The following is an 11,222-nucleotide window of genomic DNA, read 5'->3' on the forward strand; positions in this document are numbered from 1 at the left end:
AATCCATTATGAATAAGTTTCTTGCCCGATAAAAAAACAAAAACAAAAACAAAAAACACATAACAATTCATTCAAGAAGGGAATTCACTAGTAATCCAAATTCACTTGCATTGGCTTGGAACACATTTTATTACATCTGAATAGCAATACACACCACACCTGAGCTCATGTTCTAAATGAACAGCCCATTAAGGTTAAAAAATTTCAACAGGACATTTCCGTGGCATATTAACCAAGCAGCGTACTGATCTATATATTTTATGGAGGCATGCAACATCTATAAACTGTTACAAGTGGGCTCTAACAAAACCCCAGGCTCATACAGCAACTGGAAGATTATTTATAGAGGCGGTATGCTATGTTACAAGGTGGGAGGGATCCATATATAGCCATGCGTTTGAACATAACCCGCTCGTTCCAGCAACTCATCTGCTTCAGTTGGACCTCGGCTACCTGGCTTGTAAGGTTTCGGCTTGGATTCTCCCCTATCTATGCCGTGCAGAAGTGGCGTAAAAATCTCCCAAGCCGCCTAATGATTCAAACAGCGCAAAATGTCAATTTGGGAATTTTAGGCAGTGTATGTTCAAATAATTAGCCAGATTTATTTCTAAATACCTTTAACTCGTCTCTGCGCACAAAATGTTGCTGATCACCCCTAATTCTGCAAAATAAGATCCGATCTTATTATTAATTTAAGCATATGTCATCATGATGATGTTCACTAGCTCCTACATGCTCGGTACAATTTCATTTATACTGCTTAAAGCAAAGGCAAGCATATATACAGCTTAAAACAGATAAATAAACATGATATGAGCATATAGAAGGATTTGTGGACATACGTGTCAAGGATTAAACGTTCATAAGCCTCAGGAATGGTAACCCCTTGATACCGCTGCCCATATGACAAATCTAGTTCACTTTGAACAGTAGACATTTCCAGCCCAGGCTGCTTGACCTGCACATGAGAGAGCCTGAAATCAGTGGATGTGTGAAAATCTTGGGGTTCATTTCGCAACGATTTTTTAAGAGAGAATTTATAAATTAGATATATAGATCCTAACAACAGAATCTTGGGAAAATGCTGAGGGATTCAAATACCTATATAGATACAACAAAAACTGCAAGTGCATTCCCTACTGACCAGACCATTGGAATCAAGTTTTCAAAGTTCTTTTATAAAACTTTATGATATGAAAAAAATAAATTTTTCATTAAGTAAATGAAAGCATTATCAAAATTAACTCAAGCATTTTTCACAAGGTAGCTCCTTGTGAAATTCTCAATCACATAGTAATCATATAGGTTTATCTAATCAAATGCTAATTACGTGACAAAACAAAGCAAATAGAACTCTCATAATGATTTTTTCAAGTTTTCTTGCTATCTCATGTTTCTTGTCTTTGTTCTCAACTTCTCATCTTCTCATACTTACTGGACTCATACTACTTATAGTTTCCACAAGTGCTTGGACAAGTTTTGGTAACTTCAAGTTCAATTCAAGTAAGGAAAGCTCTAAAAACTCAAAGCTCTGCATCCTTAGCATTCTTGGAATGAGGGGATCGCTCCTCACTATATATGGGGATCCATCATTTGGACTCTGCTCTGCTAGGGATCAATCATCTAAGCACCTGGGATCTATTCCTTGCTCGATTCAGCTCTATAATGCATTTCAAGATCCAATTTGCAAAAATTCATCTCCATTAAGTTCAATTAGTGTCCATGGTCACCTAGGTTGACGGTAAGTTGACTATCTAACCAATTGACCAACCTAGACCCTCTGTCAGCCAAATCACTTGCAATCCCTAATGCATGATTGAGTCCAAGAATGAACTAATGCAACATACATTCCAGATCTGTCTTCAACTTCCAATCTTCAATTGATCATGTAGTTCCTTGGTAAGACAACCACACAATTGACATACTTACAAACACACACAACGTTACTTCAACAATGAAGATGCATATGAAACCATAACCAGGTACTACTTTAACATCACCGGAAATATAGCTCCAATAATGACCTTATTGGAATAGAAAAGGCAGTCTCACAAAATCATAATGAGATAACCAAAATCATTCACATACCGTAAGCTTCATGTACATGGCCTCTAAAGGCTGCAGACGAATTACAAATTCATTTCTTCCTTGCTTTTTACCTAAAAATAGTAAAATTGTGATTTAAAAGACATTTTTTAAGCAAAGAATACATGATAAAAAAATTAAATAAATAAATCTTAGCTTAAAATAAATAAATAAATATTACAAAAAAGTTGAAATGAAAATTTGGTTGAATCATAAAGAAAACAGGTAAAATCACACTGAGCTTATGTACATGTTACTTGTGCATTATCATATTGATAGAGAGGCTTACTACTGGGATTGAATGCCAATTTTTCCCTTCTTTTCCAATTACAATACATTAATCTTCAAAGCTCCTTGGTAAACAATAATTTCCATACTTCCATTGATGCATGAATACTAGCTATGATATAGTTTATCGTGTGAGACGACCAGTGAGGGCTTAAAAGCCTCCACTGAACTGACTTCCATATACATCCTCCAAATAGCACTAATTTCACCAAGGTCCCTCAATTAATGCTAGTTTTACCAACATGCCAGTGGCCTAGCGGTATTAAGCCCTTACTTTCCAAAGGGAGGTCAGGGGTTCGAGCCTCAGTGGAGGCATGTGTGTGTGAGTACCAACTAGGAAAAAAAATAAAAATTAATGCTAGTTTTGTCAAAATATTACTGGCTGGTGTTGCAGTCTAGTTTTTGATATAGAAAACTTGTAAAGATGATCATAAGTTGAACAGATGTTGGTCAAAATCACAGGAGGTTGATACCATACATTTAAATATATCACCAGGAACATCTTTAAATTGAATACGTATTTCCGCCTTTCTTGAATTTAATGCTTTCCCTGCCTTTAGTATAAAAGGAACACCTGCAACATGTAATTCATGGTGATGGTAAGCTGTGAAGAAATATTAAAATGAAAGACATTAGAAACATATAATTATATTGTATCATATCACACCTTCCCATCTTTCATTGTGTATCCTCAGAATGACAGTTGCAAAAGTGGGAGTGTTCGAGTTGTCAGGAACAGTTGGGTCCTCTGTATAGCCTTCATATTGTCCAAGAACAACCTCTTCATCTTTAATTGGGTTTACGGATTGAAGAACCTGAATTTCACATAACATGATGTGGAAGAGGAAAAGGAATGCTCAATAACACACAACTTATAAAGAATGTGGTAAATTACTGAAGGAGAGTTTTGTTAATTGTTGTGTGCAGAACATATATACTCATTTGAATCCACTGTGTAGAGACTATTATGTCCTTCAGATCAAATGTACATTACAATTCTTTTACATCATTTATGTCCATTATCCTCTATTTTGGTGGTAGAAAATAAAGAGAGAAATGGAAAGAAAATAATAAGAGTGGCATTTATGTTCCATTAACTCATTATTTATATTGATCGAGCAAAGCACTAGAAACTTATTTTCAACTCTTCACACAAATTAAGTGTGTCACCTTGTTTGTGTATACTTAAGAGTGTCAAAGGACACAAATTAGTAGGAGAATTAATAGAAGTAGCAGACAATTGATTTCTCATAAGCAAGTAAACCAAAACACTTGCCTTAACTTTTTCATCCCGAATGTGTTCAGGTTTAAGAGAAACAGGCTTCTCCATGGCAACCAGGCAAAGAACCTGCAGTGGGATTGAACATATTTTATGTTAATTGGAAATTCATGTTTTATAATACTACTAAACGTTGTCATCAAACCTTGTAAAATAAAAATCTTTTACATGCATGATTAAAACAATAGAAGCAGTACCAAGAGCTTCCAAGTAGGCAGCAGAAGTTAAGGGTTGGTTTCATTTTTTTCCCATTAAGATGACCTCTATAAACCACTCTCTCACGCCCCCCCACCCCCCAGAAAAAAAAAAATGGCTTTTGAGCATGACAAACAGACATTGTGCCAGAAAATAGTAATGCTCTTTTTTTTCCCCAGATACCCAACAAGACAAATTAGTAATGGGTCAAACTGAACACCACTATACAAAATCTGAATGTGCTACGGTCTAGACAATGTCTAATCAGGCAAATATTAACCCCACCCAACCAAAAAATTTCAGATGAGGACTTTTTTTTTTGCCATCACCTCACAAGAATGCATTAATTCGTAATTCATCTGTCACAGGAACATGCAGCAACCAATAACGACAATTAGTCATCATTTATCCAATTTATATTACCGTTTTCTAAAAGTAAAAATATCTTTAAAATATAACTATACAAAATCTGAACGTGGCACGGTCTAGACAATGTCTAATCAGGCAAAAAAATAACCCCACCCAACCAAAATATTTCAGACGAGGACATTTTTTTTGCCATCACCTCACAAGAATGCATTAATTCGTAATTTTTTTTTTTTTTTTTTTTTTTGATAAGTAAAAGAGAGAATGATTTGTAATGATGGAGATGAAAAGGAACACGCAGCAACCAATAATGACAATTAGTCATCATTTATCCAATTCGTATTGCCGTTTTGCAAAAATAAAAGTATCTTAAAAATATTTATCTATATATATATATATTTCAGGTACATAAGGAAGAGATGGTAACCAAAAACTGGATGAACCAGACAGACATGCAACATTAGCTGTGCTACATGAAAGTATTTCATTTAACCAGCAGCAAATATAAGATAACTAATCTCTATATAATCAATGAGAAAAATAAAATAAAAAGTAAAATAGAAGGTTTTGAAATTGCAACAGGAAATACTTGGTAAATGTAGAAGAGAGGGCCACACTAATGAATAACGAGCCCTGAACATAACAAATTTCCCAAATTTTGAGATGGAAAACTGAGACCAATAGTTTTCAATTATTTAATCAGATAACAGTTGCATGACAAATAAAATGTGATGCATACACCCAGGAATCAAAGCTTCTAAAGCTATCAACACCCTTCTACCTCCTCTCTTCTCATCTCTCTCTCTCTCTCTATCTATCTATATGTCTCTTGAGAGGCATGGAAGTCGCTCTAGCACACTCCCTCTTTCTATCTCCCCCTTCTTCACTAGTGAAGGAGAGCTTTGTTCTCCCTCTTTAATCTCTCTCATCTTTAGATAATTTTAAAAAGCAGCATACTCATTTGCCCACAATAAAGGGTCATTGCCCAGTATGGTGTGTGTTTCAAAATTTTGTTGCAGGTGTAAGGTTACACCAATTTGATACAGAAGGCAAAGATCTATCAAGTATTCCAAGATGATACGAGGACCTTCTCTATCTTGAAGGATTATAAAACAATAGTCTGATTTTTTTTCTCTAAGAAGAGGAGAGTAATAAAACAAAGTACTAAAAGCTTTTGGTTGCAGTGCAATCTACCATACAATTTTCAAGGCTTATTTAACACAGGTCCCAAAAACCAATATGGTTGCACATGTATTTTAGGTGTAAGAGCTTCAATTGAAGTATTTAATGAGAATATTACCATACTTTCTTATGCTCATATGTCCTTTAGGCTTTAGGGTTTGAAGAATAAAATTTAGGACTTATGTCACAATGGTTTAAATGGAGTCATTACCAAATATGGTCCCTGTTGATCGGGGGTGTGAGGAGGGGTGGACCGAGTACAAACCTAAACTTCGGCATTAATTGTCTTTTAATATATGTGAAGCTCCATTATTTACGTTGAATGCGTTGAAGGTTTTATGCTAAATCATGCTTCCTTGTAAGATTTTCCCATTTAAACCCTCATTTACTATCTCTCTCTAAATTCCTGGGATAAACATATGTATGAGAACTCAAATTTTCAACCACAACAGCCTAAGGTGGGAACAGAGGAGAAAAATGGGCACCTCTCTCCCAATTGAGGGCAAATCAAGTGCCAGATTTTTGCTTGTTTGATCCACAAGATGATAGGAGCAAAGCACCATCAGTTATTGTTCTCGTTATAAGGAAGTTCCTCATCAATGTTAACCTATGATATTTTATTGTTATATAAGTATAAAATTTATGTATTTCTTTCATTGTGGTAAGACAGAAACATTCAACGCACATCCACTACTGCTGAAAAGGGGTTCAAATCCTCATCCTCCCATGTGGAGGACTGTATTTTTTTCATTGATATATCTACACGCACATCCTACAAGAACCCACTATTGCCTCAACAAGGGCTTGAATCCTCAACCTCCCATGTGGGAGAAGGATGAGATGCCACTGGAGCTAAACATTCTGGTGACAAACATACAGATTTCACTATAGTTAATATAAATAAATCAGGCTACAATTCATATGGTATAAAGGCAATGATGATGACGGTGATGACTACATATATATATATATATATATATATATATATATATAGAGAGAGAGAGAGAGAGAGATTCAATATTATTTAGGTGTTGGTAACTTATTTATTTGAACAAGAAAGACAAATTCAATATCCTGGTCTCACCTGCAGTAGGTGATTTTGAATAATATCGCGGATAATTCTGCAAAATGAAAATGATAAAAGATATTACATTGTATAAGCCTAGTCATCAACTCTCAGTAATATAAGATGCAAAGAAGGAAGATGGAATAATAACCCAAAATGCTTCTCCAATTCCACACAGTGTCTTTTTCCCCTACAGCAGGGAATACAAGGACAAAGTTGATGACAAAAATGAAACTTTTTTTTTTTTTTTGATAAGTTAAATATATATCTTTTTATGTTACATTTTGGAATTGAACCTTGGACCTCTAGTAGAAAAAAATGAAACATCACTCTGCAGAATGAAAAATTGAATGCACAAGATGCTAATAAAGAGATCAAGGTTTTTGTAGAGGGTAAAACCAGAGAGAGAGAGAGAGAGAACCGTGTTTTCTTATTTATAAATACTCAACAAATAAAAAAAAGAAAGAAATTTTTGTACATGAGAAATCTTTATGCAGGGTAAAACCAGAGAGAGAGAGAGACATGTTTTCTTATTTATAAATACTAAATTAAAAAACAAAAGACAGAATAAATAAATTATAGCACATGAGAAATCTTAATGCATCAACCAAACATACCCATATTCATCAAAATATCCACCACGACCTTCAGTTCCAAAATCCTCCCTAAACACAATCTGCAAAAGAAACCAACAAAAGAGACTAACATTGGTGATATCATACATTGATACTCATCAAATTTTCAAGCTGTGACATTTTGGGTGAGAATTCGAAGATATGGATGTAAATTAAGAAGAAAAGAAAAAAAATTCTAGCATGGCCTTAGCGCCAGATCAAACATTAATTTAGGGGCCAATAAATAATAAAAGTTAAGATCCAAATTTATGTAATGATAAAGATTTCTCAAAAGTAAAAGCCAAAAGCCTCAGTTCTTCTAATAAAAAGATTGTGCATAAAGCAACATATTCACATAAAACCAATCCCCATAAAGCATAATAAAATCTTGATGCATCAAACATCTTGATTTTACCTCCTTTTTTGTGTGGATATTTTCAAAGGAAAAAAAAGAAGAACCACCTAGTAAGTTTTTCAATAAATCAATAGCTCTACACCATCAACATAAAAAATAAAAAAATAAAAAATAAAAAAAGAAAGAATGAAAAGCTCTAGTCATCATGGTATCTTCTGATACAATAATCAGAAAATATAAGTTGAAACCACACTATAAGCAAGAGAATACAAAATGACAAATTATATAGCAGGTAAATCCACAGTTATGTTCTGTTTAATAAAAAAATATAGTAATGTGACTAATGTCCAGTCAATGATTCACCATTTTGAACAGCAAAAAATATTTTAAAAAACAATGGGGTGTCTGCCTAAGCACCGGCTGACAGCTGTCTCTAAGCTCCACTCAAAGGCTAGAGGCGGGAGGGATGGGAGAGAAAAAGGCGCAAGCAATGCAGGGCGCCTTTTATGTAGCAAAATAAAAAAACAATAATAGAAAATACAAATGAGAAGGATACTCACCTGTTTCATGTACCAAAATAAAAATAATAATAATAAAAAATACAAATGAGAAGGATACTCACCTGTACGTTAGCAATGTTGTCACGATTCCAAAGCGGCATAAAGAAGCGATTTGCAAAACGAAGCACCAACTGCAAAATTTTGAAATGACATAAAAAGAGTAATCAGCAGTGTCTAAGCCACTGGATATACTCCACAACTTCTGAGATAATTACCAAGTTCTGCACCAATTCCTTTCCCAGGTAATGATCAATACGGTAAATCTGTGGTTCTTCAAATAGCTTCCCAATATGGGTACTCAGTTGCTCTGCCGAATCCAAATCCTTTCCAAAAGGCTTCTCTACAACAATCCTTGTCCATCCACCACGGTCAGCTGAAAAGGATAAAATTAAGGAGTTCACAAAGATTTTATACTAAGACATTCTTTTTAAAAATCACTTGAAGCTCCAGCCTATGTCTAATTAATTAAGGAATCATAAAACCCAATGCAATCATAAAACCAACATGCTTGATGAGCTGACTTTAAATCCATTAGATTACATAAAAAATTTGTCTTGAGAAAAAAAAGAGCTTTATATCAAACTAAAAATAGTAAAGAGATATTTATCGTCCCAAAGTAACAAAAGAGAAGAAAATATTCTGACAAATTTGGAAACACAAAAGTCTGATGATTATCCCATTGATACATATTAAGTTTCTATTACAAACTATATACTAGCATTGAAGCGATACTGTGTAAATAGAAGATCATGTATTTTCACAGAAGGATCAACAGGAATTATACATTGTTACTCATTAACATTCACAAAAAAAAATTTCAAGATAGAAATTCATACAGCTATTCATGCAACAATTCCTGATCATCTTGCAGACAGATGGATATACTGATGGAGGAAGGGCAAGGTAGAAAAGTCTTCGAGATGATCCTTCTGCACTATTCGTTGAGAGTTCATGCCCAGATATTTCCTTGTCCAATGCACGAAAACCCTCCTCTGTATCATAAGAGCCACTTACATATTTGATCTACAAAAATTTTGTCAAAGCCATTTCACATCACTGCATAGCAAATAACTAATGAAGGATACAAAATTAATGAAGAAGCAATAGCTCTTCTTACCAACTGCAGAAATTTTGATACATCTTCCGAGTGCACTGATGAAGAAACACCTTTGCCCTGGGTAAGATATCTGCAGTCATTGATTAAAATATCAATCGAAACCCAAATAAACCACTACAACCATTGGCCACCGGCCACTGAAACAAGCATTTCATATTATAAGCAAACTGAAAATAAAAATTACCTGACAAAAACTTGTCAGGGGATCAGTGAAAAGAATTAAGATTAATAAAAAGCAAACAGACACAATGCCAACAAAATTGAAACTGAGCGTACAATGCAAAAACTCAATCAAAGTTCGCACGTTTCAAAGGTGGGCAGTAAGTATATATAATTCTCATATAAATGTGATCGACATATTTTTATTAAATTGGAAAATTAGTAATGATCCTCAAGTAAAGCGTTCTTTTCTTATCATGTTATGAGAAGTCCGCAATTGAGAAGCATGGAGTAAAAGCCAAAGCTAAGGAAATCTCACTCGCGTATGCGATTTCTCAACTCATCATCCGAAATCTTGGTCCTTGCATAGCCAAAAATATGAACTTCAGTTGGTGGCAAGAATTTCTGTGAACACACCACATTTACATCCAAAGTTAGCTGTAGAAGGACAACAAAACAATCTATAACAGAGAAAAAGAGGAATCGCGTAATTCTTGATTTCCCGAGTGACTTGGTACACACGGCATAATCTAATGACTATTCCCATTTTCATTCTGAAATTATATTGTGAAGAAACATATATTCATGATAACAACATATCATCAAACCTGCCGGTAAAGGTTGAATAGGGCCGGAAAAGTCTTTTTCTTGGCAAGATCACCCGAAGCACCGAGCACAATAATGGAGAGACATCCAGTTTCAGGAACTTCAGTGTCCCTTGAGAAAGAATCATTTCTAAGACCAGCTCTTTTCTCAATGGACCATTCGCCGTATGCCATCTTTCAAAATCAACAAGTAAGCAAGAGCCAAAACTCTTTCACAATTGATAAGTATTATCAATTATACCCTGTGATCTACACATAAATAAACATAAAATAATTGTCAAGCAAATTTTTTAATTGATCAGGAATATGTAAAATAATAATTTCCACCAGTATAGGATAACTAGTTGACTTCATTCACAGCCCACGACATAAAATCAGTTCATAAAGTGATTGGTCTCAGCTTTAGTAGAAAGAATAAACTTCAAAATCGTCAAGAACTTACTCTGATTCAACTCATCTAAGACATCAATTGATCACAATGTAACATTAAAAACACTCTAGATAACACTGAGAAACTGAATTATACTGTTAACAATTTAGATACAATATATATATATATATATATGCACACATACAGACACATACATCGAATAAGGTTATTGGGCCTAAATTTCCAGATATGAACAGAATTCAGATCAAATAAATGATAATCAGCAGGTAATTCATTCATAAAACCAATAATTCAGTAAAATTAAGATTACGAACCTAAATAAATGGATGATGAATTGAAATTAGTGGTGTGAAGATGGGGAATCAGATCAAGACTATCACAGTATGGAGATCACACAATAGAGAAATGTGAATCCAAAATAAAAATATATATTTATCAGAAATAAGTCAAGAGATAAATAGTCAACACTACCTTTCGATACGATCTTGGGCAAGAGGAAATTGATTTTAGAGAGCGAAAGTGTGTGTGTCGTGTTTGATGACCGGTATTTTAAATTGGTTTTTTTGAGCTGTCCACCAACTCTCTTTATCTCCTCCGTTTGATTCTTACCAGCCGCCGTCGTCAATACGACAGCGTACGATGCGTTTTCAACACTTACTGGTATTTGTAGAAAAATTTTACGTTGATTCCCTTTTACGAGCCAAGTACGCTAAAAGATTGATATTTTGTTTGGTAGTGAAATGATGGGTGATGTCGTTTGGTTGGAAGGAAAGAAAGAAACGGAAAAGGGATGCGCAACAATATCTCTTACTTTTATCTCTTTTTCATGTTTTTATGGTCCGTTTGTCTTGGCAGGAGGAATGAAAAATTGATGGAAAACAGAAGGAGAGGAATGAATGAGATACTCGAGAGAAAAAATGGTGTCTTCTTCCCTTTTTATTTTATAGGATAAGATTTTTT

General features: G+C 34.4%; 1 protein-coding gene across 2 annotated transcripts; it reads right to left on the reverse strand.

The window, feature by feature from the left end:
- Positions 1-91: 91 nt before the first annotated feature.
- Positions 92-10,860, reverse strand: LOC132315685 (glucose-6-phosphate 1-dehydrogenase, cytoplasmic isoform). 2 transcript variants are annotated; one of them, XM_059814030.1, is made up of 16 exons: positions 10,734-10,860; positions 9,875-10,120; positions 9,586-9,671; positions 9,108-9,177; positions 8,827-9,013; positions 8,206-8,363; positions 8,053-8,121; positions 7,079-7,137; positions 6,480-6,516; positions 3,650-3,721; positions 3,041-3,188; positions 2,852-2,947; positions 2,089-2,159; positions 843-958; positions 616-661; positions 92-529 (listed from the first exon to the last, which is right to left on the reverse strand). In XM_059814030.1, the coding sequence occupies exons 2-16, from the start codon at positions 10,043-10,045 to the stop codon at positions 362-364; spliced, it is 1,554 nt and encodes a 517-aa protein (XP_059670013.1). In that variant the 5' UTR covers positions 10,046-10,120; positions 10,734-10,860; the 3' UTR covers positions 92-361. The 2 variants fall into 2 exon arrangements, with proteins under 2 accessions (XP_059670013.1, XP_059670014.1); XM_059814031.1 differs by lacking the exon at positions 10,734-10,860 and adding an exon at positions 10,577-10,698.
- Between the last annotated feature and the right edge of the window lie 362 nt (positions 10,861-11,222).

Source organism: Cornus florida, unplaced genomic scaffold (assembly GCF_030987335.1).
Source record: "Cornus florida cultivar Cherokee Brave unplaced genomic scaffold, ASM3098733v1 CherokeeBrave_3.0.0_Hap2_Chr07, whole genome shotgun sequence".
Classification (NCBI taxonomy): domain Eukaryota; kingdom Viridiplantae; phylum Streptophyta; class Magnoliopsida; order Cornales; family Cornaceae; genus Cornus; species Cornus florida.